Source organism: Antechinus flavipes, chromosome 2 (assembly GCF_016432865.1).
Source record: "Antechinus flavipes isolate AdamAnt ecotype Samford, QLD, Australia chromosome 2, AdamAnt_v2, whole genome shotgun sequence".
NCBI classification, from domain to species: domain Eukaryota; kingdom Metazoa; phylum Chordata; class Mammalia; order Dasyuromorphia; family Dasyuridae; genus Antechinus; species Antechinus flavipes.
Genome location: NC_067399.1, coordinates 214173810 through 214197855, shown reverse-complemented (window position 1 = coordinate 214197855; position 24046 = coordinate 214173810). Strand labels below are relative to the sequence as shown.

The 24046-nt window shown below is 38.0% G+C and overlaps 1 protein-coding gene across 1 annotated transcript in view; it reads left to right on the top strand.

Moving 5' to 3' along the window:
- PKD1L2 (polycystin 1 like 2) overlaps positions 1-24046 on the top strand; it is a 135544-nt gene that overhangs the window by 102145 nt on the left and 9353 nt on the right. Inside the window, exons 39-42 of the mRNA XM_051973592.1 lie at positions 2380-2513; positions 3299-3426; positions 9845-10005; positions 20959-21169. Coding sequence (XP_051829552.1) covers positions 2380-2513; positions 3299-3426; positions 9845-10005; positions 20959-21169 — 634 coding nt within the window. The remainder of the gene's footprint in view (positions 1-2379; positions 2514-3298; positions 3427-9844; positions 10006-20958; positions 21170-24046) is intronic.

The following is a 24046-nucleotide window of genomic DNA, read 5'->3' as shown; positions in this document are numbered from 1 at the left end:
CCAGGAAAAGAATTTGATTTGGACTCAAAACATTAAGTTCACTTTCTGGTACTCCTTCTTACCACTTGTTTGATCATAGGGAAATCCCAGGCCCATTTTAACACTTGTAAATTGATATGTCCTATAAAATGTTCATTATATTGTGATCTCCTCAGGACAAGGAGCTTTTCTTTAGCTTTTCTTTGTATCTCCAACCCTAAGTATAGTGTCTAACACATAATAGGTTTCAATAAATGACAGACAGACTCTAAGATCCTTTCTAGCTCTGCATCTTATAATCTTTTGATTCTGGGAGGCCCCTTCCAACTCTGGCCTGGGATGAAGACCTTGAAAAAGAAAGCAGGTTGGTTCAGACTCTTTCTGGAATCTGATCCTGGAGCCTAATATAATTTATTTGTATTCCAGCTTTCCCACATCCTAGAACCTGACTCCCTAGGAATAGGACCTGTTTAACTCCTAAGAGTGGAAAGGTGAACATGTAAAGATTGGAGCAGTTTATGGCACCTCTTGGCAGTCACCTTGGTGGTTTTCATTCCCAAATGCACTATAACACAAATTGTAGAAATCATCTGTAAATTTGGAAGACCCACACAATCAGTGCCACCATCTAGGACAATATCCTTAGAAGTCAAAGAGCTAATAGAATCTACCAAACTGGATGCTTCTATAGGCTATATCTGATGTTTTTAATACTAGTGTTTTAGATACCCAGGAATATCCTTTTTACTTATGTATACAAAGAGATAGCCTTATTTTTTTTTATTTTTATATTACACCTTTGTTTCTAAATCTGTTCCTCTCCCTTTCCTTGCTTATTCTTTATAACAAAGATTTAAACATAAAGATAGAAAAACAGTTTAGCAAAATTAACACATTGATTGAATTTGAAGGTATATCCAAGATTCTATAGAAGCCTATTTCTGCGAAGAAAGGAGGGAGAATTTTTGTAAAACTCTTCTCCAAAGCCAGGGCTGTTCGTTATAATTACAAAATATTCATTTTTGAGGGATTATTTGTTGATTGTCCTTTCCATTTACATTGCTATTGTCATTGTGTGTATTGTTTTCCTGGTTCTAAGCTCACCCTGTATCAGCTCATATGAGTCTTCTCAAGTTTTTCTGAATTTTTTATATCCATTGTTTCTGATGAAGCAGTAATATTTCATTAAATTCTTGTTATTCCCCAAATTGATGAGCATCACTTGATGAGTTTTTTGTTGCCACAAAAAGTGCTCCTATCTTTATCCTGTCGCTATCCTATTGATATCTATGGGAATGTTTAGAGGTCACATTTTGGGTATGTAAAGGTCACATTTTTAAGATCAAGCCCATTGACCTACTTTGTATATTCCCCTAACCTACCTAATGTAATGTGTCCCAAAAGGATCAATGTAATCTGTGGCAGAAACCCCACCCTTTGACACAAGATCAGTCAAGGACACATAGCTAGCAATCTTGTATTGCAGAACAAGGAATCAGAAGCAAGAGATGTGGGATCAGAGTAGGGTCTCATGAGAGAAAGATGTAGGGTTGTACAAGACCTAGCAGAGTCAAGTTGGAACTTGTCTCAGTAACCAGTGAGGCAATTCAGAGTAAGGATATAGAATGTTAAGAACATAGCTAAGGATCAGAACAAGCCAGAGAAAAGGGGCATGAATTAGGAACAAAGTACAAAGTAGCAAGCAGGCCAGAGATTTGGTGACAGACTGTACCCTGAGGACACAGGCATCAGATGGTGAATCAAGGCTAATGTTCAAAAGTCCAAGATGACCATCAGTAGATAGTGGGAACTCAAGAGTAAAATAATCTGTGCAATCAATGAGAAATTCTAGGGATAACACCAAGCACTTTGCTGATAGAGATGCTTAACATAGGCCCAGAACTCTTTGATGAGATTGGCTAAGAAAAGAAACTATAGCAGCAAGATGAACCTAGACTCTTTAGAGGGGAGCACATGGCTGAGGTAAAGGGTGGGCTAGGCTGGAGCATTTCTAAAAAGCTTCTAGAAAGGAGCTCTTAATACTTATCTAGTCCTGAAAATGGACTTGTAAGTGGGAGACAAGGGACCAACTACTAGGACTTGGAACCCTCTCCATGAGGTAACTTTGGAAGTCACACCTTTAGTGGCCAACAACTGAGCTGACTGACTAACACATGAGCATCAGTGTGGAATGGTGGAAAGAATATTAGGCTTAGCATCCAAGAATTTGGGACTTCATCTTGAATCTTCTACATGATACCTGTCGATCTCTGGGAAAGTCATTTACCCTCCCTGGCCCTCAGTTCCCTCTTTTGTAGAACGAGAGGTCTGCACTAGATAGCCTTAAGCATTCATCCCAGTTCTAAATTCAGTGATTTTATGGTTCTTGTCTCTTGGCAGGATTTTGCAGTACCTCTTCAACAACACCTGGCTGGACACCTTCACTAGAGCAGTGTTTGTGGAGTTTACTGTCTATAATGCTAATGTGAATCTTTTCTGTATCATAACTCTGACTTTTGAAACAAACTCTATAGGTGAGAAATGTCTGCTAATTTTCCTGTTGTACATGAGGCATTGTACACACTAAGTATGCCAGGCTTCCCTAAATCCTGGATGTCCTAGTCCCTGGAATAGAGTATCTGAGAGTATGTGGCAGAAATATGGGTCCTTGCTATGGCAGTCTGAAGAGCAGGCTTCTGGGAGATGAGAGTGAATTAGGAAGCTGAGAATAGGGCAGTCTCACAACAACCTTCAGATATATCAGGAATGGCTGGAGGGGACCTTACAAACTAATTTAAATCAAACCCTTTATTTTTCAGAGATAGAAACTGAGAATCAAAGCAAGGAAGCAATTGGGTCAAAGCCATGCACCAAGTTAGTCACAAAGATAGAATTAGAACCAAGGTCTCCTAATGTGCAGTTCAGAGCCCTTTACACTATGTTCCAAGGACTCTATGCCAGTAAGTAATCAGGGTCAGAGAGAGAGAGAGAAAGAGAGAAAATGAGAAAGAGACAGAGAGACAGACAAAGAGAAGAAGAAAAAAGAAAGAGAAGAGAGAGCAACCTAGAACCTTATCAAGAGGAGCTTCTGTCTAGAAGGAAAGAAAAAAGAAAGTAAAAAAAAAAAAAAAAAAAACAAGCAAGGAAGAAAAGAATGAAACAAAAAAAAAAGAAAAAAAAAGAAAAATGCGGAAGGGGAGAAGAGAAGGCTGGTTGAATAAATACATCCTAGAGAAATGGGGCTTTTTAGTCAAAGGGAGAAGTAAAATGGGGTTGCTGAGTGTTAATAGGATGTCCCTCCCCATCTAATTTTTTGCAGGGGCCTTCCTTCCACAAGCAGAACTGCAAAGTATCCGACTTTATCCCCTCACCAATGGTCTACATATCTTTGTTGTAGCAGCTGAAGCTATCTACTTCCTCTTTCTAGCCTACTATATGGGCATTCAGGTAAGACTGGGCATATTCTGAGCAGAGAGACCTGAAACTAAAACAGCCCTGAGTGAAGGGCTGGGTTTCCAGTTTCCTGGCAAGAAAGGCTAGGATGTGCAAGCAAGTCTTACATCTCACTGTGACTTCTTAGAAACACTATGCTGTACTGGGGAAGGGAAGAAAATGATCTCATGGTAAAAAGTAATCCATCACTTTCCTCTAGAGTTGAGCATGTTGATGGAGTTAGCAAGGTTGGCTCAACATAGATTTGGTATCAGCTTCTGTCCAAATCCCATCATCACCTGTCCCATCCTTTTTTGATACCTCCACACGCTGATTTACAGTCCAGTGTTTTCACTTATCTTCAGAGATTTTTAGAGCCTTCTTACTAGCACCTTTCCAAGTTTAGTTTTCAGAGATACTCCTTGAACTCTTAAACTATCCTGGATTCCTCTTACCCATCCTAGGACTTCTTCATTCATGACCTCTACTCTCTACCAATCAGACAAATTGATCCAGATAATATTTTAAAAGTATCATGGAGAGAACTCAGGACTTCAAATGAGAAAATCTGAGTTTAAGGCCTGGTTCTAAAACTACATAGCTGTATGAACTTAGACAAGTCACACCCTCTCTGAGCCTCAGTTTCCACATAATAAATAATAATAATAAAATGGTTAGGGGGATAGGGACTGAATTATAATTTCATTGGAACTTCCAGATGAGAAAATACTTTCTATCAATTCTTTCTCTGGTACTTAAGTTGTCTTGGAGAGTTACCCAGAGCACTGAAAGCACAGATGACTTGGCCAAGATCACACACAGCATGTATCAGGGATGAGACTATATATTAGGTCTTCCTGAAAGTATTCCATCCATTCTGCTGTAAAATAGAAATAGCAAGACTAAAACCTACCTCACAGAATTATTTTCCTTTGTAAGCCTTGAAGAACTATGGAATTGGAGTTAAGCAGAATCACAGAAGTGTAGTTATAAAGGACCTCAGAGATCATCAGCTCAAACCTATTGTTATTGTTGTTAAGGTTGTTTTTTCTTTCCTTTTGAAGAGGACCATATTATCAGGGAGGTGATGCCATGACACACAAGTGAATTGTATTTAAGTGAGAGAGGGCTGTACAAGGTCACTTGCCTCACTTTTTCCTCCAGAGCTGAGTCCAGTGGCAAGATATAGATCAGGACAATCGAGACAGCCCTGGATGAAATGGGAGACCTTGGCTTTTTTAAAGCAAAGGTCTTCAACAGCCCTGTACCAGTGATTAAGGCTAGTTAACAACTGAATCAAAGAATATCCTCTTTCACCTAGTCCAAAAAAGCAAAAAAAAAAAAAAAAAAAAAAAGATAAACAAATAAAAAAATCTGGGAGGGAAACACCCTCAGGATTTCTGGCAAATCAGAAATGACGGCTATTTACATTTGGAGTCAATCAGGATCCAAACAATGACCAAATAGGACTTAGTCTAGAACTTAATGGTGGTGTCCAGTGAAATTCAGAGTGGTTTTGGTTTAAGGCATGAACTGAAGCAGGAGTACCCTCTACAAGATATCCAAAAAAGGTTCAAATCTTATAAGGGCAAATTCAATAACTAAGGATAGATAGGTAGACAGATAAAAATAGATAGAATAAATACTTATTAAGCATTTACCATGCATCAGAACTTGTGCTAAGCAAAAGGGATATAAATAGAAACAAATTAGATAGTTCCTGCTCTCAAAGATCTTATCATTTATTAGAGGACAACATATAAAGGTGAACTAGAAAATAGGGACGAATAAGCAGTATAAGTTATGGTAGCCTGTCCTAGAGAAACATGGGAACTAAAGTAAACGCCTGGATCCAGACAAGATTAGGAAGAAGCCAATCCATCAGAATCCAGGGTGACTCTAGGGGTAAAGGCCAAGTTTTTCTTTTTTCTTTTTCTTTTTAAATTATAGCTTTTTATTTACAAAACATATGTATGGGTAATTTTTTAACAATGACCCTTACAAAACTTTCTGTTCCAACCTTTCCCCTCCTTTCCCCACCCCTTCCTCTAGATGACAGGTAGTCCAATATATGTTAAATATGTTACAGTATATGTTAAATACAATGTATGTATAGATATTTATGCAGTTATCTTGCTGAACAAGAAAAATCAGATTTAGAAAGAAGGTAAAAATAACCTGAGAAAGAAAATAAAAATACAAGACAATAACAGAAGGAGTGGAAATGCTATGTTGTGATCCATACTCATTTCCCATAGTTCTTTCACTGGGTATATCTGGTTCTCTTCATTACTGAACAATTAGAATTGATTTGGATCTTTTCATTGTTGAAAAAAGCCATGTAAAGGCCAAGTTTTTCATGGGGAAGAGTTGTGAATGAAAGCTGGAGAGGAAGTGGCCTGATCTGCAAATGAACAGTTCTGATGCTTAGGAAGTTCTTACAACCAACTGAAATCTGGTGCAAGCTAGTTAAACAGTATTTTCAACAAGGTGAGTGAGGCCTTTACTTAGTTCATAAATGTATTTACTCTTCCAAGGAACTTTGGATTGTGTTATAGGGGTCTTCTGAAGATGATACTTCATCCAAAAGGAATAATCAACTTAAAACAAAGGAACAAAAAAGCCAAGATATGATTTATATTTATGTGCCAATTTAACTTTATGGTTTTTTAGTGTAAAAATCAATATTTCCCTGAAGGCTAAGCAAATAATACTTTATAGATAACAAGACATAAACTAGAACAAATCTCAGCTTGATTGATACTTACAGCCATATTTTACATAGTTAGAGAATAGCCCCAGAAAACACGTACAGCTCCATATGTGAATATTCCAATCATTGCAGGGAAGGAATTGAATATCAGACTAGAAACAAAAATTCAAAATGCAGTAAATAGTAAGGCTGAATAAAGAAATGGCCATTCTACCTCATCGTTATTAGAACTGTAGGTACAGGAAAAGCAGAGAAACAAAAATTCCTAAGTAGAGCACATTTGAGGAACTTCATTTGTCTCAATTCTTTGTTATAATTTCTTTCTTTTATTCTGTATATATGGCTGGCAACACAGCAGTACCTCACTTTGAACTACACCCTTACAAAGGACAGTTGCTAAGAGAGTGGGGGTGTTAAGCTTAGGAGAACCTTAGAGGATAGAGAGGAGTCTTACAGCTAGAGTCAAGCATTTAAAGACCTAGCAAATGGTAGAAAAATTTCACCTGTTCTGCTCTGTTAACCTTAGAGGGCAGAGCTTGGAACAATATGTGGAAAAAGTATAGAGGTAAATCTGGGCTTGATGTAAGAAAAGTGTCTAACAAGTAGAACTGTCCACATATAAAATAGGCTCTTAGAAGGTAGTGGGCTCCACTTCCTTAGAGATTCTTAAGCAAAGACTAGTGACCTGCTTGCCTTTTTTTGGTATTTATTTATATATATTTTTGGACTAAGTGAAAGAGGAAAATCTTTGTCTCCATTGTTACCCAGTCTTAATCACTGAAGGGGTGCGGTCTCACTCTACTGAGACCTGGTGAACATATCAGCTTAAAAAAGCCAAGGTTTCCTACTTCCTCCAGGGCCATCTCCAGTATCTTGATCTATATCTGGCCACTGGACCCAAGTGGCTCTGGAGAGGAAGGTGAGGCAGGTGACCTTGCACAGCCCTCCCTCATTCAAATCCAATTTACTTGCATGTCATGGCATCATTTCCCTGATGTCATGGTCCTCTTCGAGACAGGACAAACAACAACATTTTCATAATCATATTCCTCTAACAAACTCCTCTTTATGTGTTATCTAGCCCTATTAGATTAGGTGGCTAGATGACTCAATGGCTTGGAGTCAGGAAGACCTGGTTCAAATCCCCCTTCAGGCATTTACTAACTATATAATCTTGGGCAAATCATTTAACCTTGGTTTGCTCTAATTCACTGAACAAGGAAATGGCAAACCACTCTAATACCTTTGCCAAGAAAACTGGAATATTACTGGTGTGCTATTATAGAGGAGAAAGACACCCCAGCAAGATTAGGGTTCCCCTGATCGGTGTCATGGACTTGGTGAAATAAAAACACAGTCTCCAAGTTAAGGGACAAGGGTTTATTATGCTGTTTAACAGGGAGCTAATTTCCAAGGGAATTTTAGCAAAGGGAGTTAAGCAGAGGCGAAAGCAAGAAGTTATGCTGCTCTATAGTAGGCTAAAGTTCCAAAGGAGTTTTTAGCAAAGAATCAAAATCAAGAAGAAGATAACTTTATAGGAAAGAGAAACAAAGATTAGATTGATATGTTAATATTGTAGTTTAGAGGTACAAGTGAGGAACAGAAGAGGTGGAGTAGTTCACATCATTGAGTACTACAGCTTACTGACCATTAGATTGGCCAGTGTTATTTGTGATACTCCCAAGGCCCCCAGTAGTTTTAGGGTCTCTTAGGCCTTGCCTTTTCTCACTAAGAGAAAGAGTTACATGGGAATGATTGACTGAACAATAGAATGTAAACAGGACTGTCTCACTCGATTACCTAAGAAACAAAATATCTTAAATGACTCACTAATAATTGCAGGAAAGATTTATTTTACATTCTTGTAAAAATGGGTGCCTAGGTGAATAGACACATCTTTGGGACTCCAGAGACTTTCATTTCCTGTCCTGAAGCACAAATCCCTTTCCTGGTTCTCCATTAATTAGATGTTACAGAAGTTACACAACGTGAATCTCCACCCCTCATAACATAGCCAGTCCCTGCTCCCAAGGAGCATTCTAGAAGGGAGAAATTAACAAAGGAAGGCTAAGAGCAAAGAATAAAAGATTTTTTTTTTCAAATCTCAGACCACCACCCTTCATTACAAATCAGTCCCCACCTCCAAGAAGCTTACATTTTTGCCCTTGATGTCCTTATGGATTTCAGTTTTCTGATTTGTTTCATTTCCCCAATATAATTTTCACAACTGTGAAAAACAAATGCCCAATCAATTCTCACATTTATATTTGAATCCCCAGTGCTTAGCACAGTGCCTGGCACAAAGTAAGCATTTAATAAGTATTCATTCTATCTGCATCTCTCTGTCTGTCTGTTCATCTCTTTTCCCATCCATCCATCCATCCATCCAGTTAGCATAATTTGCATTCCTACAAATTCTCTGTTTATTCGTGATATGGCCTGGGCAATTTACTTAATTTCTCTGAACCTTTTTTTCTATCCTCTGTAAAATAAGAGGACTGGTCTAGTTGGTCTCTAAGGTCCTTTCTAGCTCCATTCTAAGTTCCCTTCAGGATCTAAAGTTCTGTGATTCTGTAAAATGCTCTTAGGTTTAATAATTCTCAAGATTTTTAGCTTGGTTGGAAGTCAATTTCTTGGTTAGGAGAGTTGGAAACTGGTTTCCCTTCTGCCTAATATACTTCATTCCTCATGCCAAATCACATTTTACTTTTTTATCCTTCTCCTTAGTCCCTTTGGGAAGATGAAATTAGCTTTCTTCAGGATGTAAAGACTATTATTTTGTCCTTGAAAAAGTTTGTTTACCTAAAATAGATCAAAGTTACAGAAGCATTCATTCTGTTTCAGGGCTTTGTATACACAGAAAAGACCCACATGCCCTTAAATGTAATGTTCTAATTTCACAGTCCTAAGCCTAACTGATGTGGACAGAGGCATGGTACTATCTGACTGCATTTTTGATGAGGCACTAGCCTCTTGAAACATCCAAAACTGGATCCCAGCTCCATCTTGAAAGTCCAGGGAATATCCTTAGCCTATTGATTCTACTCTTTATCTTCTCATGAACCACAAATTTTTCTCTTATAATTAGCATCTGGGATAATATCCTAGACTTGGGGAAAATCTTACCCCATTCCTGTAAGCTTAAGAGGCATTAGATTGGTCTAAATTACAGATTGCTGGCAATGTCTGTATGATATTGAAAGATAGACAGGATCAGATAGAAACCAAGAACCCCACAATTCATTCCTACCAGTCCTTAAAATGGCAGGTTGTCCTTAATTGTTGGAATCTTGACAAACTGCTAACTCATTAGAGTTGATAGATTGTTGATCTGATCTTACAAGAAGATGTTTTGGGCCAGAACCTGAAACAAGGTACTAAGTAGAACTAATTAGTACAATGCTTATGCACAATTATGCCAGATTCACAAAGTAAACTTAATCTCAGTTTTCTGTACTTTTGAGCATGTGTGACAACACTGGAGACCAACTCAGTGCTGAATTAGCTTGCTTCCATTAGATATTCATTCCTCTCATAGTCTCACTGGAGGAAAATTTATCCATGAGGGCAGCATCACTTAATTGAGATTTTTTTGTTGCATTTGAGATTTCAGAATTCCTAAAGAGCAAGAATTAGATTTCAGGAGAAGGCATCCTGAGCTTTTAGAGCAGATATATTGGAACCCTGCTATGCTCCAGATATAAACTTTTTGTCTTGCAGGGTCGGTTCATGAAGACTCAGAAATGGAGCTATTTCCGAAGCAAATGGAACCTGCTAGAATTAGCCATCATCCTTATCAGCTGGAGTGCTTTATCAGTATTTGTGAAGAGAACCATCCTGGGAGTCCGAGATGTCAAGTACTACTTGACCCACAAGAACAAGTAATAATAACTCTGCCTCTTAGTTATCCCCTTTCTAAGACTATCCTAATTCCCCATTAGCTGGCCAACTCCCCAGAAGTATGTGCTAGTTCTCCCTCAAAGTTCTAGGAGTAACTCTGAGAAGTTGGAGGTTTCTAGTGTTAATTATAAACTCCAAGTGATGTTTGTTCAATTAACTATCTGAATAGTTAGTTCATTTATTGAAACTGAAAAAATATTTATTAATGTGGTATAGTAAAAAAAAAAAAGTACTAAAACAAAAGTCTGGGACACATTCTTCTATACAAAAGTCATTTGCTCAAATTTAAGAGCAAAATCATAATGGGCTTTCTGTGCTTATATTAATTAGGGTAATGATACAAAATTCAAAAAGGTAAAATTTCCTTAACAATTCGAATTTTATAAAAGTGAAATGGGTTGCCTCAAGAGAGATACATTTCTTTTCTTTTCTTTGTCTTTTGTGTGGAGGGGTGTGTGTAGGTGTGAGACAACTCAGCTTAGGGGACTTGCCCAGCATTGTACAGCTACTGATTATGTCTGAGGCCAAATTCAAACTCAGGTCCTCCTGACTTTAGAGCTGTTGCTCTATCCATTGTACCATCAAGCTGCCCCTCAAGAGATGCATTTCAATGGAGATCTTCAAACAGACCATAAATAGCCACTTAACTTTATCCTATTAAGGATTTCTTTTGGGTGTGGATTGAAGATGTCCTCTAACATCTCTTCCAATTCTTAAAATGTGTTGTTATATGAAATATGCTAAAATGTCTTTCAACTCTATAAGTCTTTAATTCAAATGGGGCATTCATAATAATATTACTATCGAAAGTGTTTTATGCAAAAATCATAAATTTAGAGTTAGAAGGATTTTCAGAACTCATTTTACAGATGAAGAAACTGAGGCCCATGGAAATTAAATGACTTGCTTATGATCACAAAGATAGTAAGTGATATAGGCAGGATTTGAACCCAGATCTCTAACTCTCAGATCAGTATATTTTCCATCACATCACTTCTATAGTAATTGACAATAATGGATGTTTATATCTATATATTTGTGAATTGTAGTTTTCTGCTCTTCCAGCCAAGTCTTTTCCTTCTGTAGTACTGAGAAAACAGGCATTCAAATAGAAAGCAATTAATACATGTTTATTGACCGACTGACTCAAAACGTTGTGACCAAAGGACGAACATAAAGTCTTATCTCTGAAATTGATGAGGTTAATGGCAAGTTTGGAGTGCAGGGAACTAAATGAAGAGGTTTAGGGTTCCTGGTGGTCAGGGAGTCAAGAAGAGGTTTGGTGTTATGTCCCCAAATGATGAGGTTTGGTGCAGGGTTCCCTAGATTTCCTTAGGATTCAGCACAGGGGAGGGAGTTGTGGGGACCCCTTCTGGCAGCGCAAAGGTCCTTCATAAAGGAATTTATAAACCCAAAAAGCTAGACTGATAAAAAGAAGTTTATTATTGGCATTGAGAAGTCAGCCTTTGCTATGCATGAATAGAAAGACTGGATTCCTTGGTCCAAGGTCTGACAGAGAAGAAAAGTTTCTAGCAGAGAAATCCCAACAGAGAGGCATAAAATCTTGTTAGGGAAATAGGTGAGAAAGAGATAAAGAGGGTGTAACGCCAAAAGAGAATATCATTTCAGTGGGAAGAGGGTTACTGCTATGCCAGGGAGAGAGAGGCTTCTTGGCATAGTATGGCATGTTAGATCCTCTGCAAGGACTGAGCCCCAAGTTAGCTCATTTTATGGCTTGAAGTTAGGTGTTGCTCTTGATAGGGGTTGGGTAGAGTTTGAGCTGGAATCAGAATAGAATCTTGGAATTGAATAACTGTCTCTGAGCTAATCTCCACCTCAACAGGGAGTTGAATCAGTAGTGAGTATTATCTTTTTTTTTTTTTTTAATAATACCTTTTTATTGACAGAACCCATGCCAGGGTAATTTTTTTTTACAACATTATCCCTTGCACTCGCTTCTGTTCCGATTTTTCCCCTCCCTTCCTCCACTCCCTCCCCTAGATGGCAAGCAGTCCTATATATATTAGATATGTTGCAGTATATCCTAGATACAATATATGATTGCAGAACCGAACAATTCTCTTGTTGCACAGGGAGAATTGGATTCAGAAGGTAAAAATAACCCGGGAAGAAAAACAAAAATGCAAATAGTTTACATTCATTTCCCAGTGTTCTTTCTTTGGATGTAGCTGCTTCTGACCATCATTTATCAATTGAAACTGAGATAGGTCTCTTTGTCAAAGAAATTCACTTCCATCAGAATACATCCTCATACAATATCGTTGTCGAAGTGTATAATGATCTCCTGCTTCTGCTCATTTCACTTAGCATCAGTTCATGTAAGTCTCTCCAAGCCTCTCTGTATTCATCCTGCTGGTCATTTCTTACAAAACAATAATATTCCATAACATTCATATACCACAATTTACCCAGCCATTCTCCAATTGATGGGCATCCATTCAATTTCCAGTTTCTAGCCACTACAAACAGGGCTGTCACAAACATTTTGGCACATACAGGTCCCTTTCCCTTCTTTAGTATTTCTTTGGGATATAAGCCCAGAAGTAACATTGCTGGATCAAAGGGCATAATTTCAGATTGCTCTCCAGAATAGTTGGATTCGTTCACCGTTCCACCAACAATGCATCAGTGTCCCAGTTTTCCTGCATCCCCTCCAGCATTCATCATTATTTTTTCCTGTCATCTTAGCCAATCTGACAGGTGTGTAGTGGTATCTCAGAGTTGTCTCAATTTGCATTCTCTGATCAATAGTGATTTGAAACACTTTCATATAAGTGGTAATGGTTTCAATTTCATCATCTGAAACTTGTCTATTCATATCCTTTGACCATTTATCAATTGGAGAATGGCTTGATTTCTTATAAATTTGAGTCAATTCTCTATATATTTTGGAAATGAGGCCTTTATCAGAACCTTTAACTGTGAAGATGTTTTCCCAGTTTGTTGCTTCCCTTCTAATCTTGTTTGCATTAGTTTTGTTTGTACAAAGGCTTTTTAATTTGATATAATCAAAATTTTATATTTTGTGATCAGTAATAGTCTTTAGTTCATCTTTGGTCACAAATTTCTTTCTCCTCCACAAGTCTGAGAGATAAACTATCCTATGTTCCTCTAATTTATTTATAATCTCGTTCTTTATGCCTAGGTCATGGACCCATTTTTATCTTATCTTGGTATACGGTGTTAAGTGTGGGTCCATGCCTAATTTCTGGCATACTAATTTCCAGTTATCCCAGCAGTTTTTTATCAAATAATGAATTCTTATCCCAAAAGTTAGGATCTTTGGGTTTGTCAAACACTAGATTGCTATAGTTGACTATTCTGTCTTGTGAACCTAACCTATTCCACTGATCAACTAATCTATTTCTTAGTCAATACTAAATGGTTTTGGTGACTGATGCTTTATATTATAGTTGATCAGGTACAGCTAGGCCACCTTCATTTGATTTTTTCATTAATTCCCTTGAGATTCTCAACCTTTTATTGTTCCATATGAATTTTGTTGTTATTTTTTCTAGATCATTAAAATATTTTCTTGGAAGTCTGATTGGTATAGCATTAAATAAATAGATTAGTTTAGGGAGTATTGTCATCGTTATTGTATTTGCTCAGCCTATCCAAGAGCACTTAATATTTTTCTAATTATTTAAGTCTGACTTTATTTGTGTGGAAAGTTTTTTTTTTGTAATTTTGCTCATATAATTCCTGACTTTTCTTTGGTAGATAGATTCCCAAATATTTTATGCTATCAACAGTTATTTTGAATGGAATTTCTCTTTGTATCTCTTGCTGTTGGATTTTGTTGATGATGTATAAAAATGTTGAGGATTTATGGGGATTTATTTTGTATCCTGCAACTTTGCTAAAGTTATGAATTATTTCTAATAGCTTTTTAGTAGAATCTCTGGGGTTCTCTAGGTATACCACCATATCATCTGCAAAGAACGATAGTTTGGTTTGCTTATTGCCTACTCTAATTCCTTTAATCTCTTTCTCAACTCTTATTGCAGAGGCTAGTATTTCTAATACAATATTGAATAATAATGGTAATAGTGGGCAACCTTGCTTCACTCCAGAGCTTACTGGGAAAGGTTCCAGTTTTTCCCCATTGCATATAATGCTTACTGACGGTTTTAAATATATGCTCCTGACCATTTTAAGGAAAAGTCCATTTATTCCTATGCTCTTAAGTATTTTTATTAGGAATGGATGTTGGATTTTATCAAATGCTTTTTCTGCATCTATTGAGATGATCATATGGTTTTTGTTAGTTTGGTTATTGATATAATCAATTATGCTAATAGTTTTCCTAATATTGAACCAGCCCTGCATTCCTGGTATAAATCCTACTTGGTCATAGTGTATTATCCTGGGGATGATTTTCTGTAATCTTTTTGCTAATATTTTATTTAAGATTTTAACATCAATATTCATTAGGGAGATTGGTCTATAATTTTCTTTCTCTGTTTTTAACCTACCTGGTTTAGGTATCAGTACCATGTCTGTGTCGTAAAAGGAGTTTGGTAGGACTCCTTCAATCCCTATTTTTTCAAAGAGTTTATTTAGCATTGGAGTTAATTGTTCTTTAAATGTTTGGTAGAATTCACATGTAAATCCATCTGGTCCTGGGGATTTTTTCTTAGACAGTTGGTTAATAGCTTGTTCTATTTCTTTGTCTGAGATGGGACTGTTTAGGATATTTACTTCTTCCTCTGTTAGTTTGGGCAAGCTATATTTTTGGAGGTATTCTTCTATTTCATTTAAGTTGTCAAATTTATTGGCATAAAGTTGGGCAAAGTAACTCCTAATTATTGCTCTAATTTCCTCTTCGTTAGTGGCGAGTTCTCCCTTTTCCTTTTTAAGACTAACAATTTGATTTTCCTCTTTCCTTTTTTTAATCAGATTTACTAAGGGTTTGTCTATTTTGTTGGTTTTTTCGTAGAACCAACTCTTAGTTTTATTAATTAACTCAATAGTTTTTTACTTTCAATTATTGATCTCTCCTTTTATTTTTAGAATTTCAAGTTTAGTGTTTGACTGGAGGTTTTTAATTTATTCCTTTTCTAGCATTTTTAGTTGCAAGCCCAATTCATTGACCTTCTCTTTCTCTATTTTGTGCAAATAGTCCTCTAGAGATATGAAATTTCCCCTTATTACCGCTTTGGCTGCATCCCATACCTTTTGGTATGATGTCTCATTATTATCATTTTCTTGGGTGAAGTTATTAATTATGTCTATGATTTGCTGTTTCACCCAATCATTCTGTAGTATGAGATTATTTAGTTTCCAATTATTTTTTGATCTACTTTCCCCTGGCTTGTATGTAATTTTCATTGCATCGTGGTCTGAAAAGGATGCATTTACTATTTCTGCCTTACTGCATTTGAGTTTGAGGTTTTTATGTCCTAATATATGGTCAATTTTTGTATAGGTTCCATGAACTGCTAAAAATAAAGTGTACTCTTTTCTGTCTCCATTACATTTTCTCCAGAGATCTATCATATCTAATTTTTCTAGTATTCTATTTACCTCTTTGATTTCTTTCTTATTTATTTTGTGGTTTGATTTATCTAATTCTGAGAGTACAAGGTTGAGATTTCCCACTATTATAGTTTTGCTGTCTATTTCTTCTTGCAGCTCTCTTAATTTCTCTTTTAAGAATTTAGATGCTATACCACTTGGTGCATATATGTTTAATATTGATATTGCTTCATTATCTATGCTACCCTTTAGCAAGATATAGTGCCCTTCCTTATCTCTTTTAATTAGATCAATTTTTGCTTTAGCTTGATCTGAGATCAGGATGGCTACCCCTGCTTTTTTGACCTCACCTGAAGCATAATAGATTTTGCTCCAACCTTTTACCTTTACTCTGTATGTATCTCCCTGCTTCAGGTGTGTTTCCTGTAAACAACATATCGTAGGATTCTGGCTTTTAATCCATTCTGCTAACCGCTTCCTCTTTATGGGGGAGTTTACCCCATTCACATTTATGGTTAAAATTACTAATTCTATATTACTTGCCATTTTGTTAACCCCTGTTAATGCTTTTCTCCCTTCTTTCCCCCTTCCCCCCCCTTCCCAGTATTAACCTTGTGAGCACCACTTGCTTCTCACAGCCTTCCCTTTTTAGTATCCCTCTCCCCTCCTTAGATTTCCTCCCCCTATCTTACCCCTTCCCCTCCCCATTTCCGTATTCCCTTCTGCTTAGCTTATTCCTTCCCTTTTCACTTTTCCTTTCTCACTTTTCAATGAGGTGGGAGAAGTTTCACCATAGATTGAATATGTCTAAAATTTTTCTCTTAAAGCCAATTCTGAAGGCAGTAAGATACCCACTATATTCATCTCCCTCCATTCTTTCTCTCAGATATAATAGGTTTCCTTTGCCTCTTCCTGATATGTAGTACCCCCACTTTACCCTTTTTCTGGTACAATGTCCTTTCCACCTCTAGTTTCTAGAACAAGGTATACATGTATTCTTTATACATCTTTATAGCAGAAATATAGTTCCCAAGATTTATATTTACCTTTTTAAGTTTCTCTTGAGTTCTATATTTGTAGATCAAACTTTTTGTTAAGTTCTGGTTTTTTCATCAAAAATAGGTGAAATTCGCTTATTTCATTGAATGTCCATCTTCTTCCCTGGAAAAAGATGTTCATTCTGGCTGGGTAAGTTATTTTTGGTTGCATACCAAGTTCCTTAGCCTTTCAGAATACCATATTCCAGGCCCTTCGATCCTTTAATGTGGATTCTGCTAGATCCTGGGTGATCCTTATTGTGGCTCCTCGATACTTGAATTGGGTTTTTCTAGCCACGTGCAGTATTTTTTCCTTTGTCTGAGGGTTCTGGCATTTGGCTACTATATTTCTTGGTGTTTTAATTGTAGGGTTCCTTTCAGTAGGTGTTGGATGAATTCTTTCGATGTCTATTTTGCCCTCTGTTTCTATGACTTCTGGGCAGTTTTCTTTGATAATTTCCTGGAAAATAGTGTCCAGGCTCTTTTTTTCATCACGCTTTTCTGGGAGTCCAATGATTCTCAGATTGTCTCTCCTAGATCTGTTTTCCAGGTCTGTTGTTTTCCCCAGAAGGTATTTCACATTCTTTTCCATTGTTTGATTTTTTTGGATTTGCTTGACTGATTCTTCTTGTCTCCTCGAGTCATTCAATTCCATTTGTTCAAACGTGATTTTCAATGAAGTATTTTCTTCACTCACTTTTTTTATATCTTTTTATAATTGTTCAATTGAGTTCTTTTGTTCTATGGAATTTTTTTTCCATTTCGCCAATTTTATTTTTTAGAGAGCTATTTTCTGTTTCCAGTTCACGGATCCTATTTTTCAAGGATTTGATTTCTTTATCCACTTTGTCTTTAAATGAGTGGGATGACTTTCCCAGACTCTCTTGCCAAGCCTCCCTCTCCTTTTCCCATTTTTCTTCTAGCTCTCTAGTGAGATCCTTTTTAATTTCTTCTATGAGGTTCATCTGTGCTGAGGAACAGATGATCTCCTCCTTTGGGGATTCACCTGGAGACAATCTGTTTTTAGTCTCCTCAGGGTTTAGAGTCTGCTCTCTATCCATATAGAAGCTGTCAAGGGTTAAAGTCCTTTTCAATTTTTTGCTCATTTTGTCAGAGAAGAATCAAAGACAAACTAGCAAAGAAAAAAAGAAAAAAACCCTAAATGGAGTCTGCTTTTTTGAGGGGAGGGGCTGGGTGGTGTTACTGAGCTTCCTCTGCAGACTGCGGGGGCAGCAGTGAGGCACTAGCAGGACTGTGCTGAGCCTGTGTTCTGAGATCCGAGAGCATGCTGAGACACTGTGGGGGAGGGGTGGCCAGGTCCCAAGAGATTCCAGCTGTTTGAGGTTATATTCTTCACCTCTGGTGTTTTTAGCTTCTCTGCTGGGCTGCTGACTTGCTGCCAGGGCAAAGTATCCAATTCTGTACAAAGCTCCCCCGACAGAGACAGCTGAGATCACACCCCCACCCCCTCTCCGATCTGCTTGGCTATGAGCTGCCTGCCAGGCTCTCCCTGCCACTGCCTGCCCTCAGCCTGCGCCCGATCTAAAACCAACCCCTCCCTCAAGCAAAAACAGCCCTTTCTTGGCAAATCTCAAGGATGTCTTCTCTTGTCATCTATTTGTGGGGTTTTTTTTTTTCAGTCAAGCATTAATTCAGAGGCTTGTAATGAAATGGATTTTGAGAGAAAATGTGGAGTTTACACAGCTGTGTGCCTCCTCTCCGCCATCTTGGCCAGAAGTCCCCCAGTAATGAGTGTTATCAATGAGTGTGGTACCTGTGTCTCAGGATACTTTCTCCTTGAAGGAGTTTCAGAGAAAGAATTTTGGGGTCCCTTCAGTTTCAGGCTCCCCTCATCAAAATGACTCTCACTGATAGTTTTGCCATTTACAGGAAATAATACATCATTAGAAAAGACCTGGGAAATTGGAGTCTGGACCTGTTGGTTTTGTTTCTAGTTCAATGTGAGCTAAAACTCCTAGGCTGATGAGGAGAGGGGAGAGAAAGCCAGAAACAATCAGGAAGACTCAAAGGATTGCTGTACAAGAGTAAAGACCCAAAGAAAATTGGGAAATATAAATTGGTAGTGACTTTACTAGATTGTAGTGATGACGTATATTGTATCCAGGATATACTGTAACTTATTCAACATGTAAAGGATTGCTTGCCATCTTGGGGAGGGGGTGGAGGGAGGGAGGAGAAAAATCGGAACAGAAGTGAATGCAAGGGATAATGTTGTAAAAAATTACCCTGGCATGAGTTCTATCAATAAAAAGTTATTTAAAAAAAAAAAAGATTGTAGTGATGAGATTTAAGTGGTCTAGATTCCTGATGGTCTAGAGGTTAGTGACTATAAAAGAGTTGTTAGGAATCCCCTTTAAATCGGCCGCAGGTTTTAGGAATGAAAGAATTCACTCATTCCCAAATTATTAGTTGCAAAATGAAAATGTATTGTTGGATAGAAATCAATTTACCAAGAAACTGACTTCTATAGTGGCAGATCTATTGGAAATTGGAATTTTGCACTGAGAGAAGGCAGTTCTCAATGGACAGAAGGGTCCTGATAGCTGAGTGAGCTATCTGGGTCCATCTGCAAAAGACCTTCCTTAAAGGAAACTATTATATTGGGTCTTAGTCAGGACTGGGACAGCCCAAGCAGGTCAGACCCAGTCGGGCTGGGACAGCCCAGATCTCCCATTGGAATTAACAACACTTCAAAGGGGTGTTTTTTGACCAGGATTCCTAATTGAATCAAAGGCCCTGGCATCCTGGAAAGACAACTTGGGGGAGGGGAGGAGAGGGAGATATGCCTTCCCCAGGAGGAGCTGAGAATCTGAAAGAGATCACAGATCAATAGGAAATACAATTTCTTAAAGGGACCACAACCTGCTTCAGTAGGACTTCCTCTAAGAGTGCTGTGGAACTTGAGAAAAGGACCAAAGAAGTTAATGATGGAAATGACCCAGGATTGAGGATTGGCAAGACATGAACAGAAGGACAAGGGAACAATGGATTCGAGAATAGAGTTGAAATGTTCAATTATGCAACAAAACTGTGAAAGTAAGGGGGTATCAAGATGGTAAAGTAGAACACTGGCCCTGGAGTCAGGAGGACCTGAGTTCAAATGCAGCCTCCAATACTTGACACATACTAACTATGCTACCCCCTGGGCAAGTCATTTAATCCTGGTTGCTTCCCTCCATCGTCTTGTGCTCCCTCTCCCTCCAAAAGATTGTGAAAGTAGGTAAATAAGGTCAGCAGGGGAATGATGGATTTAGAGAATAGAGATAAAAGGGCTGGAGGCTATGGTAAGAAGAGTAAGGCAGAAAGAAGAGATGTATGGAAAGGATGAGAGAAGATGGTCAGAGAGGGAAATTGAATGTGTGTGTGATGCCAGTATCCTGGACATGACTGAACAAGTCATTCTGTATGTTATTATTTTGATTCTACCTATTCCATTATGCATTTGTTTATACAAATTTTCCCATGTTTGTCTCATAGTCAACATCTCTTACTACACAAAATATAACATTAATTTCATCTACAATAGCTTTTTCCTAGCCATTGAACCAATACCTTCTTGCTTTCCAGTTCTTTATTTCTGCCTTTGGTATCATTAGGCTTTGTGACTAATAATGAAATAGCTAAACCAAAGGGTGTATACATACTTCTTAGTCACTTTTCTTTACAATTCCAAATTAGAATATAGAATACTTGTTGATGGCTTCATCAGTAAAATTATTCAAAATTTTAAATAACCTCATCAATATATAGAATTTTTACAAAACAAATATTTCTAGTTCTATTTGCCTTCGAGATGGAATTCAACCTGCATGAATTAATTCAGTCTACCTGGCATTATGCTGAGGAGTGGGCATTTAGAAAGCTATATTAATAGAACATAGAACCAGAGTTCGAGGGGCCTTTGGACTGCAGCCAGTTCAATATGTACTTTACTGGAATCCTTTCCACAACTTTCCCAGCATTAAGTATGAGGGTTAATTAAGCTCAGGCTTCCAAACAATTGTCATAGTCCAGTGGTTCACAACCTCTGGCCATAACAAGGAAAGAAACAAGCATTTTTTAAGCACCTACTATATGCCAGGTACTGTGCTAAATTCTTTACAAACATCTCATTTGAGCCTCATTTGAACCCTGGGAAATACATTATCCCCATATTACAATTGAGGAAACTGATACAGATTTGCCCAAGTCATACAGCTTAAGTGTCTTAAATTGAATTTGAGTATTCCTGACTCTAGGCCCAGTGCTCTATCTACTGTATCACATACCTGCTGTCTCAAATCAGCCACACAGGAAGAGAATAGGAGGGATTGAGCCTCTGAACCCCTTTCCTCTTGGTCTTCTAACAAGAGCTCCCTGTTTTTTTCCCTCCAGGGCTGTCAGCTTTGGAGAAACAGCTAGTGCAGATGCAGTTCTGGGTTACTTGATTGCAATACTGGTACTCCTGTCTACTGTGAAATTGTGGCATCTGCTCAGGTTGAACCCCAAGCTAAATGTGCTCACCTCTACCTTGCGCAGAGCATGGGGAGACATCTCTGGATTCATCATTGTCATTACTATCATGTTCCTAGCCTACTCTATAGCTGTGAGTATTGACCTACTAAAAAGTCCAATCTCCCAAAGGGACCTTGGAATTCTATGAATGTTCCCTATTAGAGTTCATTGGGTGGGAGAGAAGGAAAGAAGGAAGAAAAGGAGAAAGGAGAGGAAGAAGATAGGAAGAAAAGAGAGGGGGAAAAAAAGAGGGGGGAGAAAGAAAGAGAGAGGAAGGAAGGAGGGAGGAAAGAAAAAGAAAGAGAAAGAAAGAAAAGAAACTAAGAAAGAAAAAAGAGAAAGAAAAAGAGAAAAAAAAGAAAGAGAAAGAAAAAGAGAGAGAAAAAAAGAGAGAGAAAGAAAGAGAAAAAGAGAAAGAAAGAAAGAGATGAAAGGAAAGTTTTCCTGGACCAGTTCCAGTTTTTGGGCCAGCTACTCAATAAAGATTGTTGTTTGTCCTTTATTCTCAAAGAGGTTCATGACATTAGGGGAGTTATTAAGCAAGACAATTACATTTAAGTGAGGGAGAGCTGTGCAAGGTCATCTGCCTCACTTTCCCACCTCCAGAGCCAATATGGGTCCAGTGGCAAGATACAGATCGGGATGTGTGGGACAGTGTCTAGTACTAGACACCCTTCCCCAAATTAACTAATCAGAGACATCTTCAGATACAAAGATAAAGCATTTATTTAGTCCCTGCAGGGAGAGGTCCAAGTGTGCATTTCAGACATCTCAGCTCCCAACATGTACTTGATCTGGCAAGCCAGAAATAGTAAAGCCGGTTAAATAACAGAAGACCCAAATCTTTTCATTGGATAGACTAAAAAGAAAGTAACCATCCATTATTGACCAATGGTCATGTGGGTCATGTCACTTGCTGTCACTTCCTGAAGCTTAGACCTAGGGTCTGACCTTTCTTGCCCTAGGGACCTCTGGGAATAGGGATCATGTGACTTCTTCCAACTTGGATTCAAGGCTAGACTTTCCTGCACTGCAGACCTCTGGGACTTAGGCCTAATGTCTGACCCTTTCATCTGGATCATAGACTTTCTGAGAAAACTTCACCTGGTCTCATTCAAGGATGACTATAATAGGAACTCAAACCAGTTTATTACCCTCTCTCCCTAAGACCAAAATTCCTTAATCCTTTCTGAGACCATCTCCTCATATGTCCGCTGACTTTATCCTTCAAGTATTATTCCAGCTCTTCCCTGACTTTCTCCTTACCCAGGAAGCATCTAACCAACTCCTCCCTGATTTTATCCTTCAAGCATTTTCCCCCACTTCTCCTTGATCTTATCATTTAAGTATCCCCCCTCCCCAATTTTATCCTTCAAAACAGTTTTCCCAACTATTCCTGGACATCCCTTATCTCCCAAATCCTCTTTCCTACTTTCTTCCCCTTCCTTCTGTTTATAAAAGTCTCCCCTGCCCAAAGTATGGCACAAAATCATATTTGGATTTTGTCCACATCCTTTACTCATTAATAAAAAGTACCTCTTGGCAGGGAGAACTCTTTGTTGTGATTCTTTACAATCTTTGTTTCTCATCTTGAACATTGAGGACCATATCAACTGACCTTGGCCTTTTTAAACTAAGATTTTCAACAGGTCTCAGTTTGAATGAGGCTGCACCCATTCAATGATTAAAGCCAGGTAGCAATTAAGTCAAAAGAATCTCTTCTTTCATCTAGTCATATCAATAGATCAAAATAAATAATTAAATAAATGTGAGAGGGGAAGAAATCTTCAGGGATTCTGGCCAAAACAGAAATGCTTGTTATTTAGATTCAATCTCAATCAGGACCCAAACAATGACCAAAATGGGGCTTGGCTTGGGACCTATTGGTGGCTAAACAATGAGAATCAGAGTGGTTTGATGTAAGGCAAGGTCCTTAAGAAAGAAATCTTGGCAGTATATCCCAAGATATCTTGGTGGAGGGTTCAGAGATCCAAAAGAAAAGAATAAAAAATTGTTTTTAAGAGCATCTGAGGAAAATGGTATGATTGTTTGGGTCCTGACTGATTCAGAATGAATGTAAATAGTAGTTATTTCTACTTTGGCCAGAAATCCTGAGGATCTTTCTCTGCCAGATGCATTTATTTATTTAGATTTTTCTTTTTTAGACTAAGTAAAAGAGGAGAGACTTTGCCTCAATTGCTACCTAGCCTTCATCACTGAATGATTACAACTTGTTGAAACCTGTTGAAAACTTTAGCTTAAAAAAGCCAAAGAATCCCATTTTATCCACGGCATCTCCAGGCATCTTGATCTTACATCTTGCCTCTGAACTCATATGACTCCTGGAGGGGAAAGTGATATAAATGACCTTGCACAACCCTCCCTCCAATTCACTTGCATGTCATAGTGTTATGCCACAGTTCTCTTTAACTGTCCTGACTCAGTTTCCTTGTACAAGTTTCCCTTGTCTCAGTCTTCCTAATTACTCCCCTAAGCTGTAAATCTCCCTCTGGTCCATGAAGGCTGAGGACCAATTAGTCTAAGGTTATAAATTGTTAGCCCAAGCAAGATAAACAAGAGAGTAGACCTCCTGATTATCTTCTGTCCTTGAGAACATCCCTCTAAAATATTCCAAGATATTTCACTGACATCTTTATTTCTGGGTATTCAGACATCCTGTCTCTGGGTTTTGTTTTTTTTGTTTTTTTTTTATTTATAGCCTTTTCCAGCTGGGCTTTCCCACTCTTTCCCTCTTCTTTGTCTCCAAAAGGTATATAAAGGTTAGAGATTCTCCCAATCAGGACTGGATAATTTGAGACGAGAGTCCTATCCAGTCAATCTTACTCTCCCATTAATAAAAATATTAAAAACTTTCTAATCTCTCCTGCCTCAGTTTCTCTGGCATTACAATAGCATTATCTCCCTGATGTTAAGGTCTTTTCAAGAACCAAGGACAAACAACAGCAAC